Below are 12766 nucleotides of genomic sequence, written 5' to 3' on the forward strand. Positions count from 1 at the left end.
CAATGTATTTCTTTAAGACTACTTAAGACTAAGACCACTTAGAATAATAATGACTCTTTGAAGTCTCAGGGAAGAGCCTTCAATATACTGGTTACTGATCAATGTGGCAGGTTTATTTGAGTGAGCAATTCCAGGGATGTGTTTTCTAGGTGGTACTCATTTCACTTCTAAAGCCTTTCACAGTTACATATATAAAAGATAAAAGATGCCTCTACAGCACAGTAAAAGTAAACACAGTATTTTCAGGCAAGCACACAAATTTCAGCTGTGCTGATGACTCTGAACTTTCATGTTAGCATGAAAGCTCCCTGTTGATGTTTATTGGTACCTAAATTTATAAAGCTGTACCTTGATGTGTTTTAGTATCTATATGCACATTTCTATGTAGCAGCCTTCCAGAATTACATTGAACAATGCTATTAAGCAGTACTACACAAGAAATGTAGTGAACAATATTTCAGAACCTAAGGTGATTCATTTTCATTTTCTAGTAACATTGGAGAATATACCATTTTGCCAAGTGCAACTCACACTTCGATATTTTACTTTCTTTGGTATGTTCTGGGCTTTTTACAGTTGTTTTTAAAACTTCCATTGAGGTATATCCTTCAGTAAGGATTGCAGAATTTAAGATGATGAAGAGTCCCATCTGACAGGGAGCAGGTACTCTTGTTTTCCAGTGCTTGCTCCAAGCCACTTCAAATGATGGAATCTTACAATCTGTCTTAAGAGAACTCTCACTATGATATCTAACTATGTTTAAGATATATGGGGTAGGGAGGAGTTCGGGGAGGGAAAAGCTGTGCTTATGAGGATGTAACTTCAGGTGGATGGAGTTGAGCTGAATGTATATAAAATTTGGAGAGCTCCCCCACTAATCTACCAGGAAATACATATATATATATATATATATATATATATATATATATATATATATATCAGTCCCTGATTTCTTATGCTGATCTTTGTAAAATACAATACTTGCTTCTACTTACAGTTTGGTTCCAGAGAAGAAATTAATTGTGACCTAAAGAAGTCCTTGCTTACAACATTCAGAGGTTCACTTCTTGCACTTCTTTGTGAACTCTCAAATTCAGAGAAATGCCACTAACTTCACTGGGTTTACAGAAGATTTGTGTGCTTCCTCAAAGATCAGAATCAGGCCTCAAGGTTTTTTTTTGTCCTACAGACCTATATTCTTCATCTTTCCTGAGTCACAGAACCAGCTCTACTTTGTTGCAAAGCACAAAAGTAGCAGTGATTCTCCTTCAACATATAATTTAGTTATCCGAGTTAAAAGTGGAGATACTTCAGGCAAGAAGCTATCAATGCCTCTGTGAAGCATTTAGATATTGGAATCTTTGAAAAACTTCTGCTACACATTGCTTAGAATGATTTAGGATATAATTACAGAAATTACAGATCTCAGTGTTATGCCCATTTTTTGTTCTGCTTTTTTTGTGGGAAGGCAAACTGAACACCAAACTGGTCTGGTTGAGGACTTCTGAATCCTTTTTTGTTAATTTTGTTCTCTCAAATTTGAAACATCACTCCCTCTCCTTGCAAGGTGCTCAAGGCAGATGGACATCCTTCCTGTCTGAATGGTGACGGGCTTTCTCCGGGCTGGTGAGAATGTTGTTCCACAGGACCATCCAGTCAAGGAGGACACGCGAAGGGACCTTCCACCGTTCTCTTCTAAGACAAAGCTTAGCAAGTAAGTACAATAGAATGCAAGTTGGGTCAATTTAGGAATTCAGCAGAGAGGCTTCTACTGTACCTAGCAGATCGGAACTTGAGCTCATGGTAGCATTGCACAAAGCTGTGATAAATGAAAGTGATTGGCAGGGCTAATAAAACGATGCCACTAACCACACAAATTCCTCCAAGAATCCTTCCTGGTACAGTGATGGGACACATGTCACCGTAACCAACTGTGGTCATCGAGATGATCACCCACCAACAAGCAGCAGGAATGCTGGCATAATCCTTATTCTTTGTTCCCAAGTCCAGCCCATTTTCAAGAAGCTGTGAAAGTGCACTGAAAATTGCCATAGCAACACAGATAAAGACAAGTAGCATCACCATCTCTCTGTAACAACGCTTCAGAGTCAGACCAAGTGTTTGAAGGCCAATGAAATGACGGGCCAGTTTAATCACCCAAAAGATTCTCATCATTCTTAAGACCCTCAAGGTGACTCCAGCCCTCTGAAGCTGTGAATTTTCCCCTGTGAAAACTGTCATTAGAACAGAGATGTAGTAAGGAGTAATTGCCAGCAAATCAATGATGTTGAGAGGTCTTCTGACAAACTCACACTTGTTTTTGGAGACGATGAACCTCACAATACATTCTGCAGTGAACCAGCCTATGCAGATAGCTTCAATTATCCTGCCAAAAGAAACAAAGGACAGCATTTATGCTCTGTGCAAAGTCTTCAGAGGATGTTTAGTTTGTAAACAGATATTACCAAAGTGACACTTAGACTTTCACAGACAAAAAACAGAAAGCCATGCCATCCTTATCCTGCACCTGGCACTGGATTTCAGCAATTAACCTGAGGATCTAGTGAGAGTTTAAATTGATAATTGCTAAGAACTCATTCACTGATCATTTTCTCTGAATTACAGATTGCTGCTAGTCATAGTACTGGGCAAATATGCCCACAAAAACTGGAATCCTGCAGGAAATTATAGGACATCAATGCCAATGTGCAACCTTATCTAGAACACCTGGGTTTGGGTTGGGTTTTTTTTGTTGTTGTTGATTGAGTTTTGGGGGGTTTTAAGGGTTGCAGATCAGTGAACTGTCTGGTTATGAACAGCAATGTATAGAACCAGACTGCTAAACTAAAATGGAAGTGCAGATGGAGTAGGCAGAAATAAGTATTAGCATTGGATGATTCATGCATATTAGTTCTTTAGGAACCAACCTAAACCAGTCTATCTGATCTGCATCCCAAACAGGGCATTACCTACATTCATATCTATGTAGGTATTGCCACTAAATACAGATGGTATTTTATTTTTCAGTATTGCATCCATAAAGTACTAAGCTTGGGTCCTCCCATTTACCACTGTGCTCTGCATTACTGAATTTTCTCTTTTGCTGTAAATGTAAGTCCACCTAAACTACATTGCAGCAAAAATGTCAAGGTAAACAGATGTTAAGGTAATAGGCAAGATCCTTTTCTTGCTCAAATGCAGAAGAAATCCTGAAAGGGGATTTCAGTATGTTCTTAAATATTTTCAAGTCCCAGTGTATTGAATGAGACTTGGGAATATCTCAACTTGAAACCAGTGGAAGGTAAAAACAGAAGATAAAAATGTTGCTCAAAGATTATTTAGTAACTGTTGTGCACGTGGTCACAAATCTCCCTAAGATTTCAGACTGTGCTCACTTTTTTAATACGTGAGGGCAGAGAAGATAACCTTCCCCTCATTTCTCCATTTATCTTTTTAACTAACAGTTTGAGCAAAGAAAAAGCTCATCACTGATGCCTTCTCTTATCAACAGCTCTGAAACTGGTGTGAGATCAGAGATTCAAAAATACTGCCAGAAAATACAACCAGAGGTTTTTGCTACTGCAAGGACTCTAACAAGGTAGTGTCTGTTGAAACATTTTGATTTGCAAGGGAAAATCCAACTGTCATTTCAAACCTAAAATTTTTCTTCCCTAACACATCTGCATAATTTTTTACCAGTTCTGAAATCTATTTGTATTAATAAGATAGTGGCCTGTTAGAAGGATTCTTCTGTAACTGATGTAATTATAGACTCTTCAAACTAACTTTTTCATAGACATTTTACAAACTAAAATTTTATTTATTTTTCATCAATTTTTTAAAATTAATTCTCTTTAGTATTAAGCTAAAATTGGAAGAAATAGTAACAGTCATTTGGTGTAAACTCATAAGGTACATTGTAATTTTAGCCACAGTAAATTTAAATTAATATAAATTAATTACTTAAATATTTAGTCACATAAAATTGGTCCATGTTTTCTTTTTTACAAATAACAATGGAAGTTCTGTAAGCTAGTGGTCTTTCTTAATACAGAGCTTGTTGAACACTAGTTCATGTTAGCACCTTTTGATGGAAAGACTTTCGAAATTCAAAACCAGTTTGCTCTTAAGAACTAGGTGTTCTCTTAAAAATCAAGCTTTTTGAAACTTCCTTTATGTTTGGAAAAAAAAAAATCAAGAAAAAAAGCTTAAGCATACTTAATCCTTTTTACTTATGATAGGGAAATACCTGAGATTTCCCCAGTACAATCAAACAGCAAGATCATGGTAATGGACAAACTGATGCTGTCTGAATGTACTTATATATTAGCTAGTTGAGATCTCATGTAACTATTACAAGAGGATAGAAAGTTGCAGTCAGGAATATTCAACAATTCCAACAGACTATTTCTTTACATTTCATGAGATTTCTCTGGTAGTGTTGTCTGTCTCCTATGACATGAAGCATTTAAATGAAAAAGAAATTTGTAACTATACAATTTAAAGCTTTTTCACTTGCTATTTCCTCCTGATACCCTGATAATGTCAGAAACATGACTCTTCCATTTTGTCACCCCTTAGACAGGTTATCTCTGGGTTAAGATTTAAGGAAGTTAGGTCGTAGTGATACAGTAGAAATTTTCTTCATGTATCAACATTGATTCAGTGGTCATATAACTTTGGGGAATAGTTGTGCAAGTAAAAGTCCAAGAGATATGATCAATCCATTGTTTTACTCTGGCAGTTCCTGGGACAAGAAATACTGTAAATCAGTTATACTTCAGTAAGAAGGACTGAAGAAATATTTTCTTGTAGAATAGATTTGAAGTGAGCTAAGGAATATCATTGATGCAAAAATGACAAAGCCAGATCAAGGCAGTGGGGGATACATTAATGCCATTCCATTTTAACTTGCACTTCCACTTCTCCATTTTGCATCCATCTTTCTTTCCCTTGACAGGGAAGAAGATAATGAAGAAGGGTGTCCCTTATTTTTTTCCTTCCTCTACTTACTTTTGAGCCATCGGTGAAACATTTTTCATTTTTCCTCTCTTGTCACTCCCTTTTTGCCTGTGTAGATGGATTTTGTCAGTACTGGTGAATCATACGAAAACTAGTGCTTTGGTGAGAAAAACTAGAAACCTCTGGCATGTTGGGAAATCTGGAGTGCTACATTCTACATTTCCACTTTCAGATCAAGTCTCCCTCTCCTTGCAGTGACTTATCTTTATAGTTAACCTTATCAGTGGATAAATAACATCTAATAAGGAAAGCAATTTTAACAGTTAGTCCTTAAGAGAATTTAACAGAGTATGAAGTTAAAGCCAAATAAAAGGCATATACTCAGAAGACTAAAGTACCTGTATTTTTCATAATCAATTCTTAAATATTTTCTGCATATTCATAGGACAGACTGCTTTTATTGCCTATGTTTGGAATAATGCTGTATTCAAATCTGTAACTATATAATTAAATAGTGCCTTTATTTGGTAAAAATGTAGTACCTACTTTATAAACGTCCATCAGAGTTTTTGGTTGGTTGGGTTTTTTCAGTTTTAAAATAGCTGGTATCCAAAAAGGAGAGGGGTAATTAAAAATAAAGCCATTAAGTATTTCCTTGAAGATTCCCCACAAATTTTATGAATAATCACGGAACATTTTAAGTCCTAATTTTTATTCAGTTACAGGCTATTCCTACTGTTCATTGTCCCAGACCTAAGCACATAAAAGAGAGTTTTTCTCACAACATTTTAAGCTGCTTGGTACTTAGCAGTCTTTCAAGATTGCTCTAATGAATCTTTTGTCCATAAACAGAAAATCAAGACTTTGTAAGCCTCATTCTTACTGTAATCCCATCACTGTTCAGTTTTCTGTTCCATATGATAACTTTCTCTCAGAATAAGCTACTTTATGTACAATGATTTCAGAAATCATTTTTTCAATCACAAACAAGTTTAGTTTGTTATTACTAAAAAAGAAAACTATGTTGTAACTATTTTAAATTGTTTGAACTTAGCAATATTCTTTGTATCAGCTTGCCAATTCATATACTTTCAATATCCCCTGGTGAGTTGGTTGAAATCAAGCCAAAATATTCCTTAGTTGCACTATTATCTATTAAGCTTGTAAATAAAACATACACAGCAACAGGACACATGAGGAAAACAGATGATACTATTAAAGACAGTATATGACAGGATTAAAGACTGTCAGCACTGATTTGTTGAACTGTTGCTAAAACCTATTTCCACGTAAAGCACATTAAACCGGAAAAATGTCCAAGCAGTAGCTAGTAGAATGATCAAATTCCTGCTCGGGAAGACTCCTAAGTGATTTCAGCAAATGTTCGGGGTTTTTTAATCCTTTTGAAATCAAGGGCTTCCTTCTCACTAGAAACTGTGGAGTAAAGGCCACAGAACAGCTGGTTTCCCTGAATTAAAAACCCTGCTGGCTTTTTTTCCATTCTGTCCCTGCTTTGGTAGAAATTATACGTTGTCATGCATTAAACTCTAGTGCTTTGTGTGGGAGGCTGTAGTGACCCATCACTCCTCAGGGAAGGGACAAATCCCTTTCTCAGCTCGAAGAGGAGACCTGGATACAAACATCTTGTGCCCTGAGATCCTCAGCAATTTTACCCTATATGTTGAACATAACTGGCTTCTAGCCCTGGTGAGTTTAAGGCTTGGCTGTGCCCAGGCAGTGATATACATCTGTTCTTTGTTTCACCTCTATTGTTCAAAGAACTGCTAAATTCAATAGAACAATCCATGCCTGTGTTTTTAACCTAGGTCTTTGGTTCCATTCTCTACCTTCAGCCCACTGTTTTAACCTAGCAAAAATGTGATATTCAAGTTAGATCTTGTCCAGGAGAGGAGTTCTTACTGCTTTTTGAAGAGATGTTGAACATGAACATTCAGGTGTTCTGAAATTCCAGCACTATAAAGGAATAATATTTTTTGTATGTCTAAAATTCAAATGCAATTTTTTAGGCTGATATTTTGCAAATACTAAAAAAAGCCCACTGGCTCTTGATGAGAGATGCTGTTTGGAGAAACTACCGTGTTTATTTGCTTTTGCTTAAGAACACAGAAATCATGTAGGCTTGATAAGACAGTGATTATTTCAGTACAAACCTAATCATGATTATTAAGTGGAAAGGGAACAACCATCTCTTCTTAGTGCTAACAAGCTACTCGTACTCAGCATTAGAAAAATAGTTTTAAGGCAGGTAGACAGAACTGTGCTGGCAGTAAGTCAAGCAGCTTCAAATGATTTCCTATTACAGGCTTGAGAAGCTCTCCCTAGAAGATTACGCTCCCAATCAGTGCATGGACAGGTCCCTGAGCAGAGACTCACAGTATGCATCTCTTGGCACAGTTCAGAGGACAGCAAAGATGACTTGAAATTGCCAGAAGCAACAGAAGGCATTCCTGCTGTCTGCTCCTAAACTCTGCAAATCTAATGCAAATCTTTAGCTCTGATAAGTGGAACTTGCCAAGGCAGGGAATGGAGCAAAAATCTTTGAATGAAATAAATTTAATAACTCATCCTTCATCCTGAGAACAGACCTCAGAGGAAAGGCAATTCCTCTGCAATCAGGGAATTGTATTTCAGTGTCTGTAGTATCTGTGAAATCCCGAGGTGAGATTTCCCATCCCTCTCTCCTTGAACAAAGCTTACTTCTGGAGTTCTCTGTTGCTTTCTAAAGCGTGTTATCCCAAAGGATCAGAAATAGCCACGGGCTGTTCATCCTTTGAGAGCGTGGTCGCCATGAAAAAGCATAACAATGTAATGGTTTGTGAAAAACGTTTGGTGGATTTAATTCCTCTTCTGCTGAAGGGATGTTATACATGGGAAACAAATACATCTGGTGTTAGCTGGCAGCTCCAGTAGCCCTCACTGCAAACCTCATTTTTTGTAGATGTCAGAATTAGTGACCCCCTCACTTGCTGAGATGATGTCCAGGTAAGCTGAAGACACACTGCTGCTCAGCTGCTTTCAGTACAGCTGTCCAAAGCAGTTCTGGGAATGGTTACCATGGGAGTCAGCCACAGAAACTGTCCATGTGGCACCTTTCTGACATAACACACTGAGGCAAGGGCAGGGGGGCTTATTGTGAGAGACCAAAAATATCAGAGTTGCTGGGTTTCCTGAGGTGTTCTCACCTCTGTGGCTTATGCTGAGCTCAATAACTGACTACATCTAAATCTACAGACTAAGGATTTCTAGATTAGTCCATTTCATTCATTTTCACTCCTAAAACATCTCAAAATACATTTTTAAAATAATGTGCAATTTTCATACTGGTAATTATAGTGCCATGCAAGTCACAACTTACTTGTGTACAGTATTAATGTAGCAATTTCTCTTGGGAAAAAAAATTTAAATTTTTGTAATACTATGTTAGATAGAATTTGTTTATTTTGATAAGGAATGCTGTTTAATAAACAAATGACAGAATTTGATTTCAAACTTTTAAATGTATCAGAAACAAGTGGACAGATTTTTAAAAGCCTTCTCCCCTAAGAAGGATTGTATTGCCAGAGTATGCAATCCCAGAAACTTCCATGGGATTTCTGTGGTCAGGCTTTCAAATAAACCACTTGGCTACTTAAGTTTTGCAAACCCAACCATTTTTAAATGAAATAACTACAAAGTAAAGAAATCATAAACACATAAAGGCAAATAAAGTCAGATGACAAGTGGGCATGTTAGGTCCAATCCTATGGCACATGTCAGTAGTGATAACTACACTGGACAGCTCACTTAAAAGCACTGTAGCTTACGTGCTCTTTTCCAGCTATAACAGACTTTTTAGCAATGAAGCAGCATGTGCAGGAGTGTCTTCACCTTGGTGGTCACCCGTGGACAGAGAGGCACACATTTGTGTTTGTTTTCCATGTGTTTGCCATCAGATTGGGATCACTTCCTGTGCAGAGTGCATGGGTTAGATGACCCAGTCTGTACTGGTGCTTACATGTGACAGACTTTTGTGACATTGGTAGAAACTTTTCAGCTGGTAGAAACTTTTCTATTTTTTTTTTTTTAATTTTGTTGTTGTTGTTGTTGTTGTTGTTGTTGTTGTTGCAATAACATGGAGTACTACAGCTGGTACAGAAGAAACTAACCCCATTATTCTGGCTCTAAAAGGAGCCTTCACTGCCCTGGGAGCTGTTTGGCTATGCTGCACCTTACAAGTACTTAGGACCTTATCCTTCTAACACTCAATATGCAATTGTTCAGAAGAGTAAAATTAGGATCTTGAAGACAAAGGCACTATGAAAGAAAAATTACACATCCTATGCCATGTTCCTCTCCAAGCTGAACTCTTTCCTGCAAGAGAAAACTTGTGGTTGATTCCCCCACCATGAAGAAATGAACAAAGACATGACCGATGTGGTTAATGCTATTGTAGTGTTGCATCTATTTTCCCATGCCTCTTGGGAGTATCTCAGCAATTTGCTACCGTACAGAGGTCACCCACAGCATCTACTCTTTGAAATAACCTTGCTAAGCTTTTTAACTGGAAAAACCTTTAGGACCTTCTTTTGACATATTTGAATCTAAGCAGGAATCAACAGCTTCTCACACTGCATCTGCTTTCTTTTTGTTCATACAATTAATTCTTTGGCTCAACCACAATGAGAAATACAGGTGCAGTTTTCCATTAAGCTAATGGAAACTATGAAAATACTTTCCAAGGAATTAATCTGGCTACTAAGATATAATATATCACATTCCAATTAACTCTATGGTAAAAGATGATGATTTCATAATGACAAGGCTGCAATTTCACTGTAGTGCTTTTTTAGAAGAGCAGACGCTGAAAACTTTTTGTTGAATATGCTGTCTGTTTTTAAAAAAGGAAGAAGCTAGCAAATACCAGAAATGTTTACTTCTTTCTTTATATGTCAGTATTATTTATGGGAGAAATTCTACTAGACTGGTCTCAGTTTTGTTCTCTAGGGAACAGGGAAGAGGAAGGAGAGAGAAAGGGATCAGAAGAGTGAGTGCAAGAGTTGCATGAACATAACCCTAATCTGAGGTCACAAGAAGATGAAAAAGGGTTTGTTCTTACCAGTAAGGCTCAGGATTGAACCTTATACCCCATGCCTGTTTTCTGCAACTGTTTTGCAATGTTTATTATGCTTAAAGCAAACGTAAACATCTATTACATTACACTGGGGTGCTTGAATGATGCATTTGCAAGAGTTTGATGTGCAGTTTGATCATCTCCGGTGTTCCCCACATAGAGAATCTGAGATGTAAAGGGAGGAGAGGGTGTAAGGCTGTTCCCACATATAGGATTTTACCGGAGCACTATCGTAACAGGCACTGCATCTGCTCTTGCATTCTTTTGGGAGGTTATTTTCCTTTTTTTTTTTTTTTTTTTTTTTTTTTTTCCATAATCCTAAGGCATAAATTGATTTCCGGAGTGTCTGAAGTTACTCTGTGTGGTCCCGTGTCTCTTAAAGGGGGCAATAAGAGCTCCAAGAACCTTCACGGAGGGAGGCACTCTCACTGCGAACAGGAGCCGTACCCCGATGGCCCCGCTCCGCTGTCAGCCTGCCCAAACCCGGGCTTGCCGCCGGCCCCAGCCCGCCTGCAGCGCGGCCGCTCCGGGCGTCCCCCGCCCGTCCCCTGCGCTCGGGGCCACGGATGCCCGGCAGAGCCCGCTGCGAGCCGGAGCTGCGGAGCAGCGCCACTCCCCCGACACCCCGACATCCTTCCCCGGGCCCCAGCTCAGGGCCGGGGTTTCAAGGCGTGCAGACGATCACCGCCGGTGGAGGCTACAGCCACGGACCGTCAAGACAAGGGGCAGGAAGGACACACTGGACGGGACACACGGGGACCGGACAGCGGGAAAATAAAGGATCCTCCTACCCTGAGGGCTCCCTCACTGACTCTGCTGTGTACCTGCTCTGCTCCTCCACGCTGCGATTCTCCGGCGCCCGCCACTCGGGCAGGGTGCTGGCGCACAGCACCACCATGGACACAATGACGAAAAGGATGGAGACGGTGGCCAGGACCTGGGCGGCCACGGAAGACGTGGGCTCCTCAAAAGTCCTCCTCATCCTCTCGAGCCACTTCCTGCCCTCGGCTCCCGGTGGCCGCCGGCCCTTGCCCTCGGGGCCACCATTCGGCTCCTCCGCCGCGTAGTAGGTGCACGTCTCGGACATGCGGTCGTCGAGGCGGCGCTGGCAGCAGTAGTCGAGGTGGGAGCCTTCCAGCCCCCAGTAGATCATCTCGTTGTAGAAGGAGAGCTCGCACATGTGCGGCACGAAGCGCAGGTGGCCGTGCCGGACGTACAGCATGATGAAGCCGAAGGCCTCCGAGTGCCTGTCGAAGAAGTACTCGTTCCGTTCCCGGTCGTAGTCGTCGCACACCTCCAGAACGTCCTGCTCCGAGAGGCAGCCGTGCAGGCGGCTCACCCGGCGCAGCGGGAAATCCTTCAGCACCTCCCGGGAGAAGGAGTACCGGGTGCCCCCGACGTTCAACACCACCGAGGGACCGCGGCCAAAGTTCATGGCTTGGGCGGGACGGAAGAGGGGAACGGCGGGCAGGGCAGGGCGGCGAGGCAGGGGCAGCGCGGGTGGCAGCGGCTGCCCCGGCTCCGGCTCTGCGCGCACCGCTGGCGGCTCCCGCTCGGCGACGGGGCGGGCAGCGGGCGGGGAGGGAGGCAGGGGGGGAGGGACAGCGGGAGAGACGCGGCCGCGGGCGCCCCAGCGGCCGCGCAGGAGCGGAGCGGGGCGATGCCGCTCGCAGGTGCGGGCGCGGCTCAGCGCCGGCGGGCGGACGCCTCCGCGGGGCCCCGCCGGGGCGGGAGCGGGGGCGCGGCCGCGGGCATGGCGGGGCCGGGGAGCTCCGCGCCCGGCGCCGCTCCGCTGCGCTCCGCCGGTGCCGGCTGGCGGGCGAGCGAGCGAGGGGCGGCGCGGCGACGGCGGGGTGGGGACACGCCTCCTCCCCCGCCCGCGCACATGGAGCGGAGCGGGACTCCCGCTGCCCCCCGCCCTCGGGCACCCCTCCCGGCAGAGGGTTTGGTCGGAGCGCGGGCGCCCGCCAGCCCCGCTGTCCGCCCCGCGAAGCGGCGCTTGCTCGAAGTTGTCCACTAAACGCAAGTAACACTTTGTGGGCGTTTCTCCCCCCCTCAAGAAAAGCTCGAAGTGAAATGTTTGAGCGCGATGCAGCCCGGTCCTTGTTCGCGGCAGCCGACGGCCAGCGCCTGTCTTTCCCAGCTCGTTTGTTTGCCTGCCGGGGCGCCGGGCGGCCCCGGTGCCTGGCAAGGGCAGGGCGGCGGCGGGCAGCGCTAGTCGCAGCGCCGGGCTTCCCTGCAACACACAGGGTTCTGTGTCAGCCCATCCGCCCCGGCCCTTCGCCGTGCGCATCTGGATAGGGAGACTCTTGTCTTTTTTTCTCCTCAGATAGTGCATAGACACCAGGAAGAGCCAGGTGCAATAGGCAGTCTTCTTCCTTGCTTCTGCCCATCCTGGTCTCAGGTCTCTGCTCCCGCAGCTTCCTGTGTTCCTCTGTCCTGCACCTGTTCTCAAGGTTAAAGCAATTATTAGCTGCTGCGACCCTGTCTTCACTCTAAAGCTTCGATTTCTTTTGGCTGCATCAAGTATAAGGAGTTAATTTCCGCTACTGATGTTTTTTTTAAATTAATTTTTTATCCGTATATGACAGTTCTCCAAACTGAGGTATTTTCTAGGCTCATGAACATCTGGAATATCTTGGGCTAAAAGCAGGGAAGACACAACTCTCCCTT

At 42.6% G+C, this 12766-nt stretch overlaps 1 protein-coding gene across 2 annotated transcripts; it reads right to left on the reverse strand.

Moving 5' to 3' along the window:
• Window positions 1-1740: 1740 nt before the first annotated feature.
• On the reverse strand, window positions 1741-11528 carry KCNG3 (potassium voltage-gated channel modifier subfamily G member 3). Of its 2 annotated transcripts, none has more exons than XM_053939207.1 (2): window positions 10918-11528; window positions 1741-2386 (listed from the first exon to the last, which is right to left on the reverse strand). In XM_053939207.1, exons 1-2 carry the CDS (start codon window positions 11526-11528, stop codon window positions 1741-1743), a joined length of 1257 nt encoding a protein of 418 aa, XP_053795182.1. The 2 variants fall into 2 exon arrangements, with proteins under 2 accessions (XP_053795182.1, XP_053795181.1); XM_053939206.1 differs by having other exon boundaries at window positions 10885-11528.
• Window positions 11529-12766: the final 1238 nt, after the last annotated feature.

This window comes from Vidua chalybeata, chromosome 3 (assembly GCF_026979565.1).
Source record: "Vidua chalybeata isolate OUT-0048 chromosome 3, bVidCha1 merged haplotype, whole genome shotgun sequence".
NCBI lineage: Eukaryota > Metazoa > Chordata > Aves > Passeriformes > Viduidae > Vidua > Vidua chalybeata.